This window comes from Erythranthe guttata, chromosome 4, assembly GCF_056151865.1.
Source record: "Erythranthe guttata isolate IM_541 chromosome 4, IM_541, whole genome shotgun sequence".
Lineage (NCBI taxonomy): Eukaryota > Viridiplantae > Streptophyta > Magnoliopsida > Lamiales > Phrymaceae > Erythranthe > Erythranthe guttata.
The window spans coordinates 702,514-725,153 of record NC_142536.1 but is presented as its reverse complement, the minus strand read 5'-3'; the positions used below and the strand labels follow the sequence as shown (position 1 = coordinate 725,153).

Sequence of the window (22,640 nt, the reverse complement as noted above, 5' to 3'; positions counted from 1 at the left end):
AAAAATTACAAAATTTTCTTTTAAAATCGAAATAAAGAAAACCATTAAAAACATAAAAAAAAAAAAGAAAAAAAAAAACTGAAGTGGCGTGACGAGGGAAATAATTTTGAGAGAAGATTTGGGTGTGGATTATGGGTATAATTTTTTTTTTAAATTAAATAATTATACTAATTAATAATTAGTGGGGGTATATATGGTTTTTCAGGCCCAATGGATTTATCTCAAATATCATTTATAAATAAGGATTTATCAAGAATTAAATTTCCAACGAAGGGTGTTTGGCATATTGCCCCTTTTTTTATTGTACAAGCTTTTTTCTTATTTTTATTTTTATTTTTATTTTTTTAAATCACAATAAAACCGAATAAAGGGAGATGTAGCAACTTGAAGCCCCTGGGTTATATCACCAGATCTTGGTAGGATCAAGAAGTATTTTAACCCTTAATTTTTAAACAAGTTCGGCACACAGTCCAGAAACCCGTTAAACCCGTTAGGACAGTCAGCTGAAGACACTTATCTGAAGAGTTTCCATAGCACATCTAATCCTTGCTTCGTGGAACAAATCCGGCTTTATTTTCTTTTGCTTCAAGAGTAAAAAGGTTAATTAGGCAAGGCAGATACAGAGATTTAAAGTAAATGAGGCAACATCTGTTGTTTAATTGTTCAAGCTGGCAAAGAGACATTCCACCCCGACATGGCTGCAGATTCACCGGTTGCATGCGATTGGGGAAATACAAATTCCCCAAAATCACAGTCCATCCGGGTTCGCCTCGCCAAGATACGGGAGGGTTGTCAAATTGCCTAATTCATCATCTCTACGAATAATCAAGAATCATCATAACAGCCCAATTAGAATATATAGATAGTAGATACACTGTAAACCATAGATGCGCATGCCCGGGCACACACACATGTGGAGAGAGAGAGAGAGAGAGAGAGAGAGAGAGAGCACAACATAACTAGTGAGTTTTAATGAACGTGGGTCGATATAAAAAAAGGTGATGTCCTTGAAAGACCCATGGAAAAGGGAAGAACCAAAACACAAAAGAACATTCCTAATGGAATCCATATAGATCTTCTTTGGATAAACCTTTTTCATTTCTGCAGCAATTTCCTTTGCGACATCAATGTAAGGAAATAACAAGCTTAATGAAGTTATCACTATTTGTAGAGCATGTCAAAAAAAAATCCAGCTAATGTCACCTGAACAGCTCCACTAGAATATATAGACGCACACATTCACGCACATGGGCACACACACAGAGAGAGCTAATCAGAAGAAAAAAATCCAGCTAATGTCACACGAAGATGCCCAAAAAGACATTGTTTTCCAAGAACATGCATGGGTACATGGGTACACAATCAATCTTGTGTAGTGACTTTCTTGTACTTGTCCAATTTTTCCTTTGAACACCATATTCGTTACAAAACATTCAAGACAAAATATTATTGTCAGCACATCATCTTTCAGAAAATAATGTAAGAGTAAAATTGCAAAATACAAAGAGTAAGGGTGGTACCATTCAAGAATCATCAAGTAATTAAATTTATCAAACCTGGTATGAATCTCTCCGGCGAACTCGAAGCATCAAATCCCTAGATCCCTTTAATTCTTGATCTGGAGTTGTTTCAATGGTCTTGACGATAGTTTTCATCTACATAAACCATTAAAGACAAACCTCTCAGTAGTTCGGTTAAAAGTGATTAAAGATACAAATAAAAAGAGTTCACAAACCTTCCAATATTGTGAATGATCCTGTATGTGAGATGGTTATTTAAAGATAATCATTTGCACTCGCTAAGGCAAACTGGAAGACCATTATATTTGTTGCTTTTTCCTCTCCAACGTAGCATGTACTAGTGCTATGATCCCATAAGTCTGCAACTGAAAATTCTAAAAAGTCTAAGAAATTACTCCCACCTGCGAAAGCATTTTAAATTTAGAATTTATATGTGCAACTACAAAACCATAGAAATTTAAAGAATTAAAAATATTGATTAAGAGGCAAGTTCAGGCTTTTCGGAGCACACTCGCCCAATCATGTCTTAATAAGATGTTGGAAGCAGCTGCACGATGCGATCACCATAAATAGAGATCTTCTGCTAACTGTCAGAATCATTAATGAGAAAGTGTTGTCAGAGGTTTCACAAGTGAGAGTAAAATTGGAAAAGGAAAACTCAACAAGGGTCAGAACGGTAACACTTATATTGTAACACAGGATTCATACCTTGAAGCACTTCATAAAAAGTAAAATGCACTTCATAAAAAGATCCACTCCATATTCCTATATAATCAACATCTCCATAAAAAGTAAAATGCAGAACACTTCAAAAAAGATGTTATGTTGTAAGAACATGCATAGATTTCACCTGAGAACATAGAATATCTTGCAATTCTACATTTGTCTTCTGTAACAGAATACTAATTACAGAACTACAAAGCCAAAATATGATCGTGAGCACCTCATCATTCAGAAATAATATAGGAGTAAAAAGTACAAAATATAAAGAGTATTACTTAGATTTCATTGGCACGATAGCATGTTTCGTTCACCATAACTCTCAATACTTTCCATCAACTTGAGTGTCATGAGCAAATAGACAGGAGATTTAGCTGTATTTAAATGCTGAAAGTGTAATCAAAAGTTGCACAAACGAAAGTTTAATTGTGAGAGGAAAACTCAAACATAGGTCGGAAAACCCTAAAATGGGATACAAGGTTCATAACTTGAAAAACTTTATGCTGGAAAAAGAAATGTATTCAAAGAATGAGAAAGAGTACTATAGATACTCAACAGTGATTGCCAACTTTATGCATGAGGAAATAGGTGATAAGTTCGAACGATATGAATACTCAACTTCAAGAAGAGTTTGCCTCCCACGAGACAAATCAATCAACACACTGCTAACCACAGCATACGTTTCTTTTAGTGTTGATCCACCACTTTCCTATGTAATAACATAACCTAGATAACCAAAACAAATAGGAATAATTTAAAGGCTTGAGCAATAATGCCATCATGCCAACTTTTTAACAAATAATGTCACCTCAAAAGAAAGGTACGAAGGACCATTCGCGGTGATCGCCAAAGTAGGTAAAGTTTCGTATCGCTTAGAACTTCCAAGTTCTTTGAAAATCCACCCGGCCTTCCATGTGAGTATGTTGAAGCTTTATCACGAAGACAATGAAGACCCGAGCCGAGGAGAGTCACACCGAGCACCACCCATCATGACTAAGTCATATGATAAAGAAATCGAGGAAGTGCTCGGCCGACAACTGAAGCGACGGAGTCTGAGGCAACGCGGGAGACTAAGGAAGACTTGTGGCAATTTCAAGATCGTCTCCACGTGTTCAAGGCAACGAGGACGTCTCAGGCAGCGCGGGAGACTAAGGAAGACTTGTGGCAATTTCAAGATTGTCTCCACGTGTTCGAGGCAACGAGGACGTTCGCCGTATTAGGCGGGGGAGAGGATGTCATGGCCCGCCAGTTTGGCCCAACCCTTTGCCAGTTTCTCTGATTGAGAGGTTAAAAAGCCAAAACTATAGGGTTAAGCTCAAGTTGAGATAGTAGAGATTTTTGGAGGATTCTAGAAAGTTTTCTAGAACCCTCCCTTATAGATATATATCTATAGATATTTTCCCTTATAGATATTATAGATATTTTGGAGTGTTCTAGTGAACAACTACTAGCCGGTAGATCAAATAGATCTTTATCGTCCATTAAGAATGTAGCCTAGTATAAATAGGGTATCAATCAGGATTTTCACAAAGATTAGCATCTACTATATATATATTTAAATGAACATGTTTGTGAGACAAAATCTAATCATATGTAATTTTATACAGCACCATAGAATCGGACATATCTAATTAACTAAAATATGAATCCATAATTAAAAAATGGATATGACACAGAGATCTTCATCATAAAAAAATTGTGTAATTTAATTAATTCAAGAAGACATGAACAAGAATAAACATGATTATCAAACAATTTCTAACAAACATATCAACCAGAATAGAAGGAAATCAACAAAAAATATAACGAAACTTGTGACGAACCGCGGAAGAGGTGTTACCAATGGGCAGTGACGGATTTACTATGGGGCAGGGGGGCAGCCGCCCCCAGAAAAAAAAATTCCTACTTTTTTTTATTACTTTTTGAAATACTATTACACAATATGTGGTTTTGCCCCACTATTATACAAATATGTGTTTTTGCCCCCCTATTTTTATTTTCTTCTCTATTCTTTTATGTAATTTTAGATATTTTTTCTCTATTTGTTATTACAATATAAAATACAACTACTAAAATATATATTTTTACTTCAAAATTATAAATATATGCTTATTTTAGCAATATTTTGTGAATAACCCCAACAAAAATTCGGGGCCGCAAATTTATAACCTTGTTTATATAGAAGAAACGATACCTTCTTAATACGCGTAAGCGTACTTAGTAAGCATGTATTATAAGGAAATACTTAGTAAGCATTTCTTAATACACGTATGCATTATAAGGAAATAAATACCCAATAATAATATTTAATAATATAATATGTAAAGTATTTTGACCTTTGCCTTTATTAATGTCAGAAAACATAAGGAAAGTCCTTCCTTTAATATTTTATTACTTTATACATTACTTTAATATACTTTCAAGTTTATTTATCTTCTTCTTCTTCTTCTTCTTCTTCTTCTTCTTATTATTATTATTATTATTATTATTATTATTATTATTATTATTATTATTATGACAATAAATTGATGAAAATTAACTAAAAATATGTTAAATCTCAAAACTTACTACAAAAGTTCTGAAAAATAAAATAAGTAATATTACAAGACTATATAGCCTAGATTTTGCAATTTCTGGAAATTATTTCGCTAATGTTAAAATTATTTCACTATTAAAAAGTTCTGAGAAATAAATAAATAATATTTATTAATAAATAGACTAAAATTTTATTTTTTAAGAAAAATGTAAAAAAAAAATTAAAAAAAAAAATCATAATAAAAATCAACAATGAAAGAAAGTAATAAATGAAAAGATACGATGATCTGTAAAGTTGGTTACCTGTTTATCACAATTCTATCTACATACAAAGTGTAGATTATTACAAAATTAAAACCAGCATATATTGTACAAACTGTAGATTATGTCAATTGCACTATAAAACAGAAACAATCATATATCAGACACATTTTCATGATTGGCAATGGCAAAAACACAGACATTATTGTTACTGTATTTTCTTTCTACCTTAATCCTTGTACTAAACAAAGCTCTTGTCAACTCCAATGGTTTGACACTAACACTAATTCATCCACACTCACCAAAATCGCCCTTTTTCCAAGGAAATTTATCTTTCGAGGAAAGAATCAAAAAATTAGTATCCCAATCGAAAATCCGTGGTAATTATCTAGCAAGAACATCCCTTTCAACCATACAAACACAGATTGCAGCACAGTCATTTCATTACACAGTCAAAGTCGGGATCGGAACATTCAAATCTAAACCACCGTACAAAGAGTACTACTTAGACATCGACACAGGCAGCAGCCTTGTCTGGATGCAATGTGACGGCTGCACCAGATGCTTCAAGCAAACGCCAAAGCCGTTTCCCAAGCAAAACTCCTCCTCTTTTCGCCCTATTCTCGTTCAAAATAAGCCTAAACCCTACGAGTACGAGTACGAAGATGGGTCCACCACTAACGGGATTTTAGCACGAGAAACGTTTTATCTGACATCGAAAAACGGAGGATTAGCGAAAATCGAAAACATAGAATTCGGATGTGGTTTGGACAACAATTTAGATGCTCTCAATTGGCGCAATAACAAGGTTGCTGGAATAATGGGACTTGGATGGGAAGATACCTCGTTCGTTAAACAGCTGGGCCCACAAATCAATGGAATATTCTCGTACTGTCTTCCGGTTCTAACGAGCAAAACACCTAGTACTTACCTGAGATTTGGAAACGATATAGTCCACCAAGAAAACTCCAAAAGCACACCAATTTACATGAAACATAAAGACAGTAGTCCTTATTACGTGGATCTTCAAGGCATTACCGTCAACAGAACGAGGCTTAACATCAGCCCTAGAGTGTTTGATTTCAAAAGCAACGGTAATTTGGGTGGCTGCACTATCGACTCCGGCACGCCATTTTCAAGAATCGTGGGACCCGCTTTCGACATACTGAAAACGGAGCTCGAGAAGTACTTTTCGAGGTTTAGAAATTTGAAGAAAATTAAAGGGAATTTGGACCTGGATTTGTGCTACGAGAGGAGCAAGCCCGAAAAGTATAATAATCTACCTGAAGTTACTTTTCATTTAAGAGGAGCGGATTTCGTTATGAAGGCTGAGGCAGTCTTTCAGGTTGTTGGTCGATCGATAACCAGGCTTCGTGAGTACTTTTGTTTGGCGATGGTTCCTCATAGTACGGACTCCACTATTGGATCTCATCAGCAAACGAATCACAGGCTCATCCATGATACTAAAAATAAGAAACTCGTTTTTTATCCGGTGGATTGTGCCAAGAATCCATGAAATAATGTTACTGAGATTTTTCCAGAATAAATGAGTCTCTGTTAGATTTAGTTTTGGCAAGGACAAAGATATATTACTTGATCAACAGAGGCCCTTCAAATACTAGCAAATATTTGAGCAAGGACAAAGATATATTACTTGATCTTGTATGGTTTCGTTACCTATTTCTTTACTGCAAGAAATTTTCCTGTCTTAAGCACATACATTCTAACTAGTGTATTAGGATTTTACCAACAGGCAACAGATAAAAAATGATCATCTGTAAAGTTGGTTCCCTATTTATGAGAACTCTATCGACATAGTAATAAAGTCATAGTATGGATTAATTCAAAATAAAAGCAAGATATTGTAAATCATTAATTCTCCCCTATCATTAATCAAGTAAAGAACCAGAATGTCAATTGAGACTATAAAACAGGTTGAGCCTTCACAAAAAATTCATGCAAATATATATCAGGCACGAAAATTACTATCATAATTTACCTGATGTGACTTTTCATTTACGTGGAATTGGATCATCGCATGCAGATTTCGTTACCAAGGCTGAGGTGGTTTTGAGGTTTTTCAACCAACTTCAATCAGGCTTCGTATTCGTCATGAGTTCTTTTGTTTGGCGATGGTTCGTGATAGTAATGAGTCCGATATTGGAGCTCATCAGTGAGAAAATCACAGGCTCATCTATGATACAATGAATAAGCAGCTCGATTTTTATCCAGAGGATTGTTATATATTAAGAATTCATCTATAAAGTAACAATAAAAAAAGAAAGTAATGTGGTATTCGAATATAGAAAAGATTTAATAAGTATGTCGGAAACTTTTTACTTTCTTGCGAAATCTGTAATCAAATATATGGTACCAAAAAAAACATTTGTAAATGTGTAATAAAAGATGAAAGAAGTAATAAATGAAGAAATGAATCATCTGTGAAGTTGATAAATTGCCCATTTATGAGAACTCAATCTACATACAAACTGTAGATTGTACTGAAGTCACACTACAGATCAATTCAAAATTAAAACAAAGATATTATAGAATCAACTATTCCCATTATCCCTTTATCACTAATTATCCGATTTTACGTTATAGTAATAATGCCAATTCCACTATAAAACACCTTGATCCCTGACAGTGATAATCACACACCTCTGATTAGCCATGATAAAAATAGAGACATTGTTGTTACTATGTTTTCTATCTACCTTAATCCTCGTACTAAACAAAGCAGCTCTAGTAAACTCCAATGGTTTGAAAATAGCACTAATCCATCCATACTCGCAAGAATCGCCTTTTTTCCAAAGAAATCTCCCTTATGAAGAAAGAATCAAAAGCTTAGTATCCCAATCCAATATACGCCGTAACTATCTAGCTAAAACGTCTTCAATCATGAAAACGGAGATCAGAGAGCAAGATTTTCTATACACAGTCAAAGTCGGAATCGGAACATTCAAATCGAAACCACCCTACAAAGAATACTACTTAGAAATGGACACAGGCAGCAGCCTTGTCTGGATGCAATGCGAAGGCTGCACAAAATGCTTTAAGCAAACACCAAAGCCATTTCCCAATCAAAACTCTACGTCTTTTCGTCCTATTCTTGTCAACAATAAGCCTAGGTACTACGAGTATGGGTATGGTGATGGGCCCACCACTATCGGAATGTCGGCCAGAGAAACATTTTATCTCACATCGAAAAACGGAGGATTAGCGAAAATCGAAAACCTGGAATTCGGGTGTGGTTTGGACAATGTTATTCAATATGGGAAATACAAAAACAACAAGATTGCTGGATTAATGGGACTTGGATGGGACGATACATCTTTCGTTAAACAACTCAGCCCTATAATCAAAGGGGTATTCTCGTACTGTCTTCCTCTTGTTTCAGACAAAACACCTACTACTTATCTAAGATTTGGAGACGATAAATCACATAAAGAGAAGAACTTGAAAATCACCCCACTGTACAGGAGAAATCAAGGTAGCCCTTATTTTGTGAATCTTCAAGGCATTAGTGTCAATAAAACTAGGCTTAAAATTGACCCGAAAATGTTCGATTTCAAGAACAACGCCACTTCTGGTGGCTGCATTATCGACACTGGGACGCCATATTCAAGAATCGTGGGGCCTGCTTTTGACGTACTGAAACTAGAGCTGGAAAGGTGCTTTTCGAGATTGAAGGGATTCAAAAAGATCAAAACTGATTTGGGATTGGATTTGTGCTACGAGAGGAGCAGCAAAACCGAAAAGTATAGTAATCTACCTAGTGTTACTTTACATTTACGTGGCACGCATGCAGATTTCGTTATGAAGGCTGAGGCAGTTTTTGTGTTTGCTGGAAAGTACTTTTGTTTGGCGATGGTTCGGGATGGTACAGAGTCCATTATTGGATCTCATCAGCAAATAAATCACAGACTTATCCATGATGTAAAGAATAAGCGTCTCGTGTTTTATCCTGTGGACTGTTCTAAGAATCCATAAATTAATGTTTACTTACTCTGATTTTTTCCTGAATTAATGTACTGTTTGTAGTAGAAATTGCGTCAATGTCAGATTTAGAAATAATAATCAAGAATCAACAGATATGTTCAGTACTAAAAAAGTATTCATATAGAAGATGCAGTTTAAACAAACCAGTATTCGTCTGTCAACGTTTTGTTAGCACTTCACAAGTTTGTCGTTGGTAGCTTTGTACTCTCTTTTGAAATCTGTAATAATGAGGTTAATTAACCTGTGGATGCAAAAACAAATATTTAAAAAAAGAAAACACACACACAAACAATGCAAGAAGTAATAAATGAAGATATCAATCATTGGTAAAGTTGATTGCTCATTTATGAGAACTCTATCTGCATACAGACTGTAGATTACAGAAGCCACACTTTGGATTAATTCAATTAAAACTAAGATATTGTAGAATCAGCAACTCCCATTATCTGATTTATGCTAATAGTAATTATGTCAATTGCACAATAAAATAGCTTGAGCCCTCATAAAAATAATCATATGCGAAAAACTCACGCGCACTGATTAGCAATGGCAAAAGCACAAACATTATTATTACTCTGTTTTCTTTCTACCTTAATATTTACACTAAACAAAGCAACTATTGTCAACTCCAATGGTTTGACAGTAAAACTGATACATCCACACTCGCCAGAATCGCCTTCTTTCCAAGGCAATCTCTCTTCTGAAGAAAGAATCAAAACTTCAGTATTCCAATCGTATATACGCGGTAACTATCTAGCTAGAACATCATCTTCAACCATGCAAACGCAGATTAAGACACAACTATTTCATTACACAGTCAAAGTCGGGATCGGGACATTCAAATCGAAACCTTCATACAAAGAGTACTACTTAGAAATGGACACAGGCGGCGGCCTTGTATGGATGCAATGTGATGGCTGCACAAAGTGCTTCAAGCAAACACCAAAGCCGTTTCCCAAGCAGAACTCCTCTTCCTATCGCCCTATTCTCGTCGAGAATAAGCCTTCGTTTTATGAGTGTGCGTATCAAGATGGAGACAGCACCAGTGGCATGTCAGCCCAAGAAACATTTTATCTCACTTCAAAAAACGGAGGGTTAGCAAAAATCGAAAACCTGAAATTCGGGTGCGGTTTGGTCAATAATATGCATTTTGGGGAACAGAAAAACAACAAGATTGCTGGAATAATGGGACTCGGATGGGAAGAAATATCGTTCGTTAAACAACTCGGACCTCAAATCAAAGGCGTATTCTCGTACTGTCTTCCTGTTGTTTCAGACAAAACACCTAGTACTTATCTAAGATTCGGAGAAGATGTATCCCACATAGAAAAGTACTCGAAAAGCACCCCATTATACAGGAAGAACAAAGACAACTCGTATTATGTGGATCTACAAGGCATTAGTGTTAATAAAACAAGGCTTGATATAAGCCCACAAGTATTTGCATTAAGGAATGATGTTAGGTCAGGCTGCATGATCGACTCAGGCATGCCTTATTCAAGAATCGTTTCACCTGCTTTTGATTTATTGAAGATGAAGTTGGAGAAGTACTTTTCGGGATTTAAGGGGCTCAAGAAAATCAAAGGAGATTTGGGACTCGAATTGTGCTACGAGAGGAGCAAGGCCGAAAAGTATAATAATCTACCTGAAGTTACTTTACATTTTAGAGGAGCAGACTTTGTAATGAAGGCTGAGGCAGTTTTTGAGGTTGTTGGTCGATCAATAATCAGGCTTCATGAGTACTTTTGTTTGGGAATGGTTCGTGATAGTAGGAAGTCAATTATTGGATCGCATCAGCAAACAAATCATAGGATCGTATATGATACTAAGAATAAGCGACTCGTTTTTTATCCAGTGGATTGTTCTAAGAATCCATGACATTGAGTAATAAGAGAGTTATGTACTCAATTTTTCTAGAATAAATGATGCAGTTGTATAAGTTAAGTTCATGATATAGAATATGTATTTAACATGGATATTTAAAACTTCCAAGAATCGACATTTTAACGGGAAAACATCAAACTTTCGCATTTGCTAAAAGCATATCTGTTATAATCTGTCTGAAAGTTAAGGATTGATCTGTCATAAATTTGAAGTACACTTATATGTAATAAATTTCTACATCCACTTTCCAGATATGTTATGTGCTAAAAGCATCACATCTACACAAAAATATCTTATTATCTCTAAGGGATATACTTTTGAATGCAACTATAAATAGAAAAAACAATTAAATAACCATCATGTCAATGCAACTATAGATATAACATAGACAACTACTATGCAAATCCAACACTTTGATTAATATTAGCAATGGCGAAAGTACTAAAATTGCTGTCACTATATTCTCTTGCTAACTTAATACTTGTAATAACCAATGCTCTTCTTGCCAACTCCAATGGTTTCACATTACAACTAATCCATCCACAATCCCCAAAATCTCCGTTTTTCCAGAGTTTCAATCTTTCCTCCGAAGAAAGAATCAAAAATTGCGTATCCCAATCCAACACATGCTTTAACAACTACCTCGCAAAAACATCATCATCAATCATGAGAACCAAAATCGATGTTCAAAAGTTTCATTACATAGTCAAAATCGGGATCGGAACATTCAAATCGAAACCACCATACAAAGAGTACTACCTAGAAATGGACACAGGGAGCAGCCTAGTATGGATCCAATGTGAAGGCTGCACAAAATGCTTTAAGCAAACACCAAGTCCATTTCCCAAACAAAACTCCTCTTCTTTTCACCCCCTTCTCGTAAATAATGTGCCAAAACAGTACGAATACGAATACGCAGATGGAGCCAGCACTCACGGGATCATCGCCAAAGAAACATTCTATTTCAAATCAAACAATGGCAAATCGGAAAAAATCGAAAACTTAAGATTCGGGTGTGGTTTGCTCAATGTCATTCAATACGATAATTGTAGAAACAACAAGGTTGCTGGAATATTGGGACTTGGGACAGAGGATTTATCATTTGCGAAACAATTAAGCCCACGAATCAAAGGCAGATTTTCATACTGTTTGCCACTTCTGTCAACTAAAACACCACACACATATCTAAGATTTGGCGATGATATAACTTATCCAAAGAACTACAAAAGTACACCATTGCACACGAGAAACGGAAGCAGCACTTACTATCTTGAACTACAGGGCATTAGCATCAACAGAAACAGGCTTAAAATCAACCCAAAAGTGTTTGACTTCAAGAACAACAACGGCACATTGGGCGGCTGCATAATCGATTCCGGCACACCGTATTCAAGAATCATTGCACCTGCTTTCGACGTACTGATATTTGAGCTCGAAAAGTACTTTATGAAATTTAAAGATTTGAAGAAAATGAGCGGCGATTTAGGGCTGGAATTGTGCTACCAGAGGATGAATAATCCAGAAGGGTTTAATAAGCTGCCTTCTGTTACTTTCCATTTTCGAGGGTCACAATCAGGGTTTGTTATGAAGGCGGAGGCGATGTTTGAGGTTGTGGAGCGGTTTCGCCCTTTGAGGTTTCGTGAGTACTTTTGTTTGGCGATGGTTCGGAGTGATACGATGTCCATTGTCGGGTCGCATCAGCAAACGAATCAGAGGATAATCCATGATGTCAAGAATAAAAGGTTGGTTTTCTATCCAGAAGATTGCTCTAAGAATTCTTGATGTAGTATTTTATTATTCATGTTGAGATTAATAAATAATGTCAGTTTGATTAATGGTATCTAGTAACAAGTTTTTAATTTCATGAACTTCTTTATGTTAAAATCCTTTATGCTCGATTTTGAGAATCACGTGCCACAAAATATTATATATCATCTTTCTTATAATTCTTAAATATAAATAGACCATTGCTCATTGAATAAAAAATATATAAAGGGGCAGGCAATTGACAGCTAGATGTCAATTATTGTGGCAGAAAACGACATCTAAATGTCGACAAATGCCTCCAAAAATCAAGAGCTTCTTGATGTCGTTTTTTTTCACAACAATCGACACCAACATCATCACTAGCGCCAGAAACAAATATGATGGTTTAAGCTACCAATACGTGATATATGCAATATAAAGTAAAAGATATTTAATAGAGAATATACACATACCTCGTTTAAATATCTTATAAGAAGGTTTTTGGGGACCCTCCCTATCCTGGAGCCACAATCTCCTCCCTATCCCGGAGCCACAATCTGCAGCCATTGTAGCAAAAAATCAATTATCTAAGTACCTGCGGGGAAAAATAAACCAAGTATTACTTCAACAAACAAACTTCACAGTAACCTAAAGAAAAGGCTATACTATATGTCCGAACAAACAATTTGTTAAGATATGTGCTAAAAAGTGCGTACCAAGAGCAACAAGACACGCCTCCCTCTGCCAGAATCAGGAAATATTTCAGCCAAACTGAAATTATAGAATGCCTCACTACCCTCGATATCAGGTGCACTCAGATGCCCATACCCTGGCAGCACTCCGCCCATCGTTGCCTAAACGAATTACATACAAAAACAAGTTAGCACGTGCGAATGAATGGTACACAGAAATAAGTATCCATCTTACCCGCCACATCTCCTTCGCGTTCTAGCTACGACGGCCACCGTAGTCCAAGCTGAAGGGGTTTCACTCTCGACGTCTTAAATCGTCCAACTAAGGGTGCGATTGTAACGGGCGACTGGCCGGAACAATGTTGAAAGGGGTATTGTGCAGAAGGTGGTGGTACATTCTAATTCACAGCATCATTGGGTGGTACCATTTAGAAAACCTCGAAACCCCAATTTGTAATCTGTAAAGAGTGATGGCTGGGTTATACGAAGACGGTGGCGACTGATTTGTGTATTTTACTGCATCGGTGATTTGTTTATTTTTCTGCATCGGTGACGGTGGTGGTGGTGATGGCCGGATTATACGGCGGCGGCGACGATGATGGCTGAGTTTTCCGGCAGCGGCAGCGGTAAGGTTTTCCGTCGGGGTGAGGGTTTTCTGATTTTTCTGGTGAGGGTGCTTGATCTGCATTTTTGCCTTGTAAATTGTAATAAAATGTATGGGCATATTAGTAAATTCTTGGCTTAGTAATATACATATTTGCGAATAGATGGACCTATAAATAAAAAGGATCACACACACGGACACGGCTATTTACAACACGGCCCAACTCTCTTAGGCCTTTCCTTTTTCCCTTAATGGGCTTCTGCTCCTGTATTTTACCTGTCCGATGCACACAGATATATTCATCGTAAAATTAAATAATCAATCACGATATTGATACTGGTACTAACACTATGCTTAGATGTTGCACCCAATGTTGGATTTTAGAGACATGATGGTTTAATTTTATATACACTATACGTATTTTATTTTTATCATTGATGGAAAATAATATGATTAAAATTTATTTTTGGATGATTTTCTTTGCATTTAAAAAGCACAAAAAAGAAAAAATTCAATTAATAGCAAAATTGAGGTCAAGTAGGAGAAGATGCGGCGACACGTGAAGTTCTTCGTGATCAAAATGAGCCCATAACTATAAAGGCAAGTTAAGTTGTTCACAAAATAATCTATGTGCCAAATATATATATACTATTAATTAATAACAAAATTGCAGGCTAAAGAATTGAAGTCAGAATATGTCCACCACCATAACCAATTTCGCTTAAAAAGCATATTCAATAAAGACAAAAAAAATCACCAAATTAGTTTTACAAAAAGAATACATTTTTAGTTATCACTTGTAACGTACACAACAATATAATTAAATAATCATGTATATATTTCCCGTATGAAATTTCTTAACGGTTGGAATAAGTGAGCATGTGTCAATTGCCCAAAGTTCGAATTTTCATAACAACGAACTTTGGAAATATGAATTCGCATTAGTAAATTATGATTTTTATTTTTATTTACTTTTTGAAATTCCAAATATTATCGGTACACGACAAGCATATAGAATTAGAACAATGTACGTTTAAAATACACTAATGGTGGTGCTAAGATAGAAGACGCAATGTTAATTTACCAAATCTGCCCTTGAAAAAATAATTATGCCTCACGAATAATCAAAGAGAGAGAGTTTAATGATTGCAGATAATCATTGCCTTAATCAAGATGATGTCCAAATTCAATTAATAACGTTAGAAATTCAAGAATGTCTTAAGAATTAAATACTACATATGTTACATTCAATAAAATGCACCCGTTTATTAGTATAGTATTTCACCTTATTTTACACACGTGCGATAGAATATATTAATTTAATTTAATTTATTATTGATGAGTTGCACTGTATGTGATGCATGATTAATTTAATCATTATATACAAAGCCATTGGAATTCAAACATAATCTTTTCTCCCATTAATCAAATCTCCAAATAATTATCTCAAACCACTAATTGTGTTGGGAGAGATAGGACCATTATAATAATATTGAAAATACCTTTGCCCTAACTTACAAAAGGATGATTATTCAATAACAAAGTGTGATATGTTCTTTAAGATTAATTGCTTTAATTTATTATAATTGACAAAATTATTTCCTCACGAGTGAATCATCGATATACGTACAATTAAACATTTATAAATTAATACTGCCGGGACTAATAAAATTCTATTGATTTAACAAAATATTAAATATCGAACCAATAATCTAGTAGGTTTTTATCGAGACAGGGTCAGAAAAAATTATAATTTAAAGAAAGTAATGAATTTATCGACGTTTTATTGTACAACTAAATTGGAAAAAAGAAAGAAAAAAACTATTTAATTAGATAATAGTATGAGTTGTAAACTTAACAATATGGGCAAAATTATCCATCATCAACAACCACACTAATTATTGAATTTGACAAATAAATTTCATAATGTTATTTTTCTTAACCACAAAAGATGCATGGATCAAAAAACAGAGCGTAGTCATCGATCCTTCAATTACTCAATGATTGGTCGAAAAGCTAATCATAAATCCTAAAACAACAATTTATAGTAAGATAGATTCGCGAATTAGTTTTCTCTCTCACTGTGACTTTTTCGTACATTTCACGTAAATTATTCTGATTATCGATTTTTATCTTTGTGTGTTCCATTCCATGATCATGCATACGATAGCGTACTATGTTGTTGTCGACCGAAAATCGAGAATTTTTCACATTTTAGAAAATTTTGAGATAAATATATATTGTCTATTTATGCGTGGGATCAATTTCATTAATGTGATTAATTAATTTATATTGAACATATGGAAATTAAATGGTGGTGGAGTATGAAAAATTTAGGGAATGGGTATAAAAGGCAAGCCGTGTATAAAGAAACGTAACGGAAGTGGGCCCCCCTAACAAAATCAAAATCCCCCGTGCAATCACAGCCCTCCATTCTCTACGTACAAACAACCATGACCGTTGGTTTACCTTCTTTGTCTTCATCTACCAATTTTGTTTCTTCACGAAATTGAACGGCTTTCAACGGCTCCGCTCAATGCGGCTTGGCTGCTAGCTCATGTAATTGTATCGTGGCTTAGTAGTATTTTTTTTTTAATTTATTATTAACTTCTTATTATTTTATTTGTGAAAGTATTAAAAAAAGTAGTATTTTTTAGTAAATAAAATAAATAAAATAATTAAACCATACTACTAGAAAATCTAGCATATTGTATATAAAAATTCAATATTTTTCAAAATATTATAGAATAAATAAAAATAATAATTACATACAAGATTTAATAAAATAAATGTAGCTATAGATTTTCACATTTGCAATAACTTGAGAAGGCGGATCAAGTGAGAGAGAGAAGGTTACAAAATTAAACAAGAAAACATAAATGAGTTGATAACTAACATATGACAGCTTCAAAGCCAAGCTTTCCAGTTCAACTCTAACTAATTAGTAATTAACCTTAACCTTTGTAATTAATAAAACAAAAAAAAATTACGGTAATTAATTTGTGAACAGTTGTCAGACAGATGAAAGCCAAACTTTTTGAAGGCTATATAAATTATAAATCTCAACAAAAATGAGAAGCACTTCTCATCAGCTTATAACAAATTAAGTTCAAACTTGAAAAACCAAGAACTTCACTCTTTGTCAAGAATGGCTACTCCGATGGTGGCCACGGTTTTCGGCGTTCTTGGTATTAATTACTATAAACTCCTTTTCGAATTTCCCCGTTTTCGTTTTTCTGATTTTTTTTAATGAAATATTAATTGTCCTAACTTTTTTTTTTCTTTTCGTTTGAAGGCAACATAGTGTCGTTCTTGGTTTACTTATCCCCAATGTAATGACCGTCTCGTACGATTTTCGTATTAATTATTTTCGTGTATAAGATTATCGATTTCGATAATTATATATATTGATTTTTTTATTTTTTTATTTTTGTTTTGCATGCGTTGTTCGTCGTTTCAGGCCAACGTTTTATCGGATATTCAAGAAGAAATCGACAGAGGGATTTCAGTCGATCCCTTACTCGGTGGCGTTATTCAGCGCCATGCTGTATTTGTACTACGCTTTTCTGAAGACAAATGTTTTGATTCTCGTCACGATAAACTCTTTCGGAAGCGTCGTAGAAGTTGGCTATCTCGTAACGTACCTGATTTATGCAACGAAAGAATCCAGAGTAAATATTATATACTTTCCTCGAATTTATTTAATTTGATTCATTTTATCTATTTCTATTGACTATATATAAAATTTAGTTCATGCAACATTTATTAATTTGTGGTAAATTAATAATTATTGCAGGTCTTTACGACGAAGCTGCTGATGCTGTTCAATGTGTCATCGCTCGGATTTATTATTGCAGTAACACATTTTCTTGCAAACGGTGATACACGTCTCAAAATTGTTGGATGGATTTGCGCAGCCTTTTCCGTTAGTGTTTTTGCTGCCCCTCTTAGTATTATGGTAAATAAATAAATAAAATCAATTCATTTAATTTATATTCTTGAATAATTTTCGTTAATTATATATATTACATCGAATTCGTGTTCATATATGCGCAGAGGCGAGTCATAAAGACAAAAAGCGTCGAGTTCATGCCATTTACACTTTCTTTATTCCTAACCATATGCGCTGTCGTATGGTTCTTTTACGGATTTCTGATACACGATTTCTACATCGCCGTGAGTGCATGCATGTTAATTAATTATATATACTTCTTTAATTATTTCAATTTTTTTTTCTCTTTATTTTTCCTTAATTAATCTGTATTTCTAACATTTTGTTACAATTATTACATGATATATTTTTCAGACACCAAACATAGTGGGATTCGTATTGGGGATCGCACAGATGACTCTATACGTCGTGTACAAGAACAAGAATCCGAAAAAGAATATCCTCCCCGTAGAAATTACCAAAGTTCATGATCTCCAAACAAGTACAATCATCGTGGAAATGAAAGCCATCGATCCTCAGCCACAAGATCGTGATTCGGAGAATCCAACGGTGAAGCATGAACTAGAGCTCGTTGTCAACGTTCTTGATTATGGTGAACAAGTCCCTGCAAATATAGTTGTTTGTCCTCCAGTCTAACGAACCTACGTGATGAAATAATTAAATACCTTAATAATCGATGCATACCGATCATACGTAAATGATTTTATGTTGTGTGTTTTGGTAATTAATTAGAGGCCAGAAATAATAGACAAATGTAGAACCTAATTTTGTAATAATGTAATAATTATTTGTTGTGTTGTAACAAAAGTCCAATGTAATCAAACCTATTCCTGTTTTGCACTGATCTGTCAGTTTCGGTTTTTCGGGTTTTTTTTTGAACCAAAATTGCAATTTGGATGTATATTTATATATATATTAAACCTTAATCATTGCAATTTTCATAATGAGAAAATAAAAAGATGAAAAGGCTATTTAACAGCTAACTAATAAATTGTTAAATATAGAAAATAACCATTAATTTCTCATTTTATCCCATTTTTATTCAAAATTTAATAGAAGTAGAGATTTTTTATTCATTTTCAAATTTTTATTTTAATTTTTAAACATAATTAGTAGTAGTTCATGTAGAGACAAACACAAGCCTTTGGTCTTTAGCAGAAAATAAGATAGATAAGGTTTATAATCAATTATCTGCAGATTAGTTTATCTTTTCTGTTTTAGGGAGCATAGTTTATCTCATTTACTATGTATTGCATGCATCCTTAGATATTCTAATATCTCATTTCAAACAAACAAACAAACAGAGAGAGAGAGAGAGAGAGAGAGAGAGAGAGAGAGAGAGAGAGAGAGAGAGAGAGAGAGAGAGAGAGAGAGAGAGAGAGTTAACAGGGAATCAACAAGTTTTTTTTGTTTATTATTAGCATGGAAAAAAAAAACTAAACATCTGAAAACGAGATATTAAATTTTAAAATGATATTTAGCAATATAATCTCAATTAACTTTAATATTACTTTGTATGTTTATATTTACGTTGTTACTGTATAATTTATGTAACATGAAATAAAATTTAAAGGTTATAATAGTCCAATATTAATTTCGTTCGGACTCAGCTATAGCCCTATAAGGCTAAATGGGCACAAAGAGCGGGTTGTACAATACCCGGCCCAATATTTATTATTATTTTCTTTTTATAAATCGGCCCAGTATGTATCCGGGAGATCTTAAAAAAAAAAAAAAAAAAAAAAAAAAAAAAGGGAGGAGAAAACCGGAACATTATTGCTTCGTAAACCCTAAATCCCCATTTCGATTGCTGCAATTAGGGCTTTGCTTCTTCACTTGTGAGAGTAGATTGAAATATCTGAATTTTTCATCGTAGCGCAATGAAGAAAGGTGGAGGAGATTCGGGGCGTAGTGGAATTAAAGGGAATAAAATGGGGGGTCAGGATTTCATCTCGAACAAAAAGAAGATGAAGAAAAATATGCAGAGATTGGGAGGGAAGGGCGGCCTTTCGCTCGAATCATTCGTGAATGCTAAGACGAGGAATGACAATTATAACCCTTCCTTGATCAGTATGTTTCTCCTTTCCCCCTTCCTGAAGTAAAAATGGGAGTGACACTATTTTTTTTTTTCTGTTTGCTTTAGTTGAATTTAGTGGCAAGTATTGATTAAGTAGCTGAAAATTGAGCTGATTGATGAATAATTGTTTTAATGTTGTAGTTGGATTAGGGTTTAGGATGATCGATATTCGTATCTAGGGTTGTTTCGGTTGTCTGATTGAAGTCAAGAGTGAATGGGTGGTGCAATTTGATTATTAGAGGGTGAGTGGAACTGAGTAATTTCAAAGTTTTGGGCAAAAAACTAATTTATATCGGGATTCCGGTTGAGTTTCGGAGACCTAAAAAATTGTGCATTGAATCGCATAAGTGTGTATCAGCTGAATTCGAAACCTATCACTTAGGTGAACGTTGTGTGTGTCAATCCTTGTGCTTCTTTTGTAGATTTCTAATGCGTCTATTGTTCATAACTGTTTTCCTTATTTTCTATTACCGAGATTATTATTATGTCTAGAGTTCTGAGATAAGGAGTGCTTATCATGAAAGTTTGTTCAGTAGTATCCTTATTATGCGTAATCACTGACTTGTTTATTTTGTAGAAAAACAAAGAGAGTTCTATAAAAATGCAAAGTGCGTGCAGAAGTACAAGAAGTCATTAAAGCAACGAGAGCAGCTTAATCTTCCTTCCACAGATAGAACACCAGTGGAGGTTCGAATATCATTTCCCAATCCGATCCTTGTTCTTTTCTTTTCTCCTCTAGTTTATTTTTGGTTATGTGTGTTTCGTGTTTGTATGCTCTGTGAAAGTTCATTCAGTATTGCTATTATGCTATGTTTCGTTTGATTTGACGGATTCAAAATATATTATTGGAAATATGTAATCACAAATCCCGCGAGCTTGTTTGGATATTTTTGTTTTATAACACATTTCAGATCAATGGCGATTATTAATATGTAAAATCCGTGTTATATGAGTTATTTGATCCCCCAAACCATTCCTTCAAATCCAAATCCTTCCCTAAAACAATGCAACCATGGTGAATTTTTGGAAAAGTTTGGTCTAATTTGCAGTTCTTACCAGGACGATAATAGAACCAATGAAGGTGATGGTGGTAATCAGCAACAGGAGCAGCTAAATCTTACTGCCGCAGACAAAAAACCAGTGGAGGTTCGGATCTTACTTTTCAATCCAATCCTTGTTTTTTTCTTTTCTTGTGTTGTTTCTTTGTGATTGTGTGTGTTCTTGTGGATTATGTAATGCTCCGTGTGGATTGAAGTATCTAAATTATGTTATTGGAAATCCAAAACTCACAAATCCCACGAGCTTATGAGCGATTAAAAACGTGGAATCCTATTTATATGAGTGATTTGATACCCCAAATCCTTCCATTAAATATGTAATCCTTCCATTATATGAAGCCACAATTTGGCCTAATTTGCGGTTCTATATGTGGCTACAGGGTGGTAATAAAACAAAAGAAGGTGATAATGTTAATCAGAACAAGAGAAGCAAGAAAAATGCACGAAGTCTTGAGGAGTTGTACAAGAAGAAGCACGAGGAAGAAGAGAAAGCCAAGATGGAGAAGGAACGTTTTATTCAGACAAAGAAGGAAGCGAAACAGCAATCTGAAGCTCGAAGAAGAGCTCTCAAGGAGAAAATGTACAAGAAAACCAAATCCGGTCAGCCTGTAATGAAATACAGAATCGAGCATCTTCTAGAATCACTTCAAGGTCCGTCTAGTTAAATGTTGGTAAAATCGTAAGACCCATCTTTTTTATATTTTTCTTATATTTTGTTGTCACTAATATTGTTGTTTATAGGTTGTTCTCCTTGCCCCCACAATTCAGACGGTATAAAATTAAATTGTATGTGATGATAATTTTAAATTAAATTAAAATTAAAATCTGTTTAGAAGTCTTTTTGGCCCCCATGAAATATTAATTATTATTGTCCACAAGTTTATGTAAAGTGAGATTCAGACATTGAATAATAAAACTCAAAACTCAAGCCCCTAGTTGCTGTAGGACTAAAACAGTGATCCATATTTAAAGCAAATTTGACTTGTTTGGACAACAACATAATTACAGATTTAAAGTATCACGTTTTGTCAGAGTCAAAGAGAAAGAAACAAAGAAAGAACCTGCAAAGAAAGATTGTTGAATCTGTTTCATTTTTATCAAAATCTAATTCCTGATAGTATATATTTTTGTGTAGCAGCATTCATCTATCTATATCTCTAATAATCAAGAATATATATAATAGGCCTAAATTGAATTAGGCATGTCATGTACGACAACAAGTTACATCTATCGACCGCTGACAACGGGAATCGAACTTGGGTCAAGTTACATCTAGTGACCGCTGACAACTGGATTCGAGCTTGGGTCAATTGACAGAAGCTCGTATGCATCTAACTGATAATTGTTATAATATATGATAGGTGAATGAAATAATAAATGAAAGCATATATAGATAGAGATAGAAAGAGAGAGAATCGAAGGGCAATGAAGTGTTTGTTCACAAGTGATGCAGATGGTTATGTACCCCACCCCTACCCTACCCCCAGATGTCAGCCTTTCCTTTTCCTTTCACTTTTTTTTTCTTTTTTTTTTCCACTCCAACAGTTGGTTTTTTATGTTACGTTACTATCTACCCATAAATGATTTAT

General features: G+C 34.5%; 2 protein-coding genes and 1 long non-coding RNA gene across 4 annotated transcripts; 2 read left to right on the top strand and 1 right to left on the bottom strand.

Moving 5' to 3' along the window:
• Positions 1 to 985: 985 nt before the first annotated feature.
• On the bottom strand, positions 986 to 13,882 carry LOC105954445 (uncharacterized). The gene is made up of 9 exons (XR_016030639.1): positions 13,596 to 13,882; positions 13,385 to 13,522; positions 13,142 to 13,263; positions 9,183 to 9,279; positions 2,855 to 2,966; positions 2,519 to 2,579; positions 2,229 to 2,434; positions 1,736 to 2,107; positions 986 to 1,655 (listed from the first exon to the last, which is right to left on the bottom strand). It is a non-coding gene; the product is annotated as an uncharacterized LOC105954445 (long non-coding RNA).
• Positions 13,883 to 17,055: 3,173 nt separating this feature from the next.
• LOC105957954 (bidirectional sugar transporter NEC1) lies at positions 17,056 to 18,756 on the top strand. Its single transcript, XM_088816161.1, has 6 exons — positions 17,056 to 17,152; positions 17,260 to 17,296; positions 17,425 to 17,635; positions 17,761 to 17,922; positions 18,021 to 18,140; positions 18,271 to 18,756. The coding sequence occupies exons 1-6, from the start codon at positions 17,113 to 17,115 to the stop codon at positions 18,550 to 18,552; spliced, it is 852 nt and encodes a 283-aa protein (XP_088672287.1). The 5' UTR covers positions 17,056 to 17,112; the 3' UTR covers positions 18,553 to 18,756.
• An 898-nt stretch (positions 18,757 to 19,654) lies between these two features.
• Positions 19,655 to 21,907, top strand: LOC105954466 (rRNA-processing protein). 2 transcript variants are annotated; one of them, XM_088816163.1, is made up of 4 exons: positions 19,655 to 19,986; positions 20,571 to 20,680; positions 21,053 to 21,139; positions 21,432 to 21,907. In XM_088816163.1, exons 1-4 carry the CDS (start codon positions 19,797 to 19,799, stop codon positions 21,714 to 21,716), a joined length of 672 nt encoding a protein of 223 aa, XP_088672289.1. In that variant the 5' UTR covers positions 19,655 to 19,796; the 3' UTR covers positions 21,717 to 21,907. The 2 variants fall into 2 exon arrangements, with proteins under 2 accessions (XP_088672289.1, XP_088672288.1); XM_088816162.1 differs by having other exon boundaries at positions 19,662 to 19,986; positions 21,426 to 21,907.
• The last annotated feature ends 733 nt before the right edge of the window (positions 21,908 to 22,640 follow it).

Bases quoted from the DNA above. Each gene is read 5' to 3' on its own strand.
- LOC105954466 (XM_088816162.1), top strand. From the start codon at position 19,797: ATGAAGAAAGGTGGAGGAGATTCGGGGCGTAGTGGAATTAAAGGGAAT. The intron at 19,987-20,570 runs GTATGTTTCTCC...TTTATTTTGTAG, and splicing joins TTATAACCCTTCCTTGATCA to AAAAACAAAGAGAGTTCTAT. The intron at 21,140-21,425 runs GTTCGGATCTTA...TTCTATATGTGG, and splicing joins CAGACAAAAAACCAGTGGAG to CTACAGGGTGGTAATAAAAC.
- LOC105957954 (XM_088816161.1), top strand. From the start codon at position 17,113: ATGGCTACTCCGATGGTGGCCACGGTTTTCGGCGTTCTTG. The intron at 17,153-17,259 runs GTATTAATTACT...TTTCGTTTGAAG, and splicing joins CACGGTTTTCGGCGTTCTTG to GCAACATAGTGTCGTTCTTG. The intron at 17,923-18,020 runs GTAAATAAATAA...ATATATGCGCAG, and splicing joins CTGCCCCTCTTAGTATTATG to AGGCGAGTCATAAAGACAAA.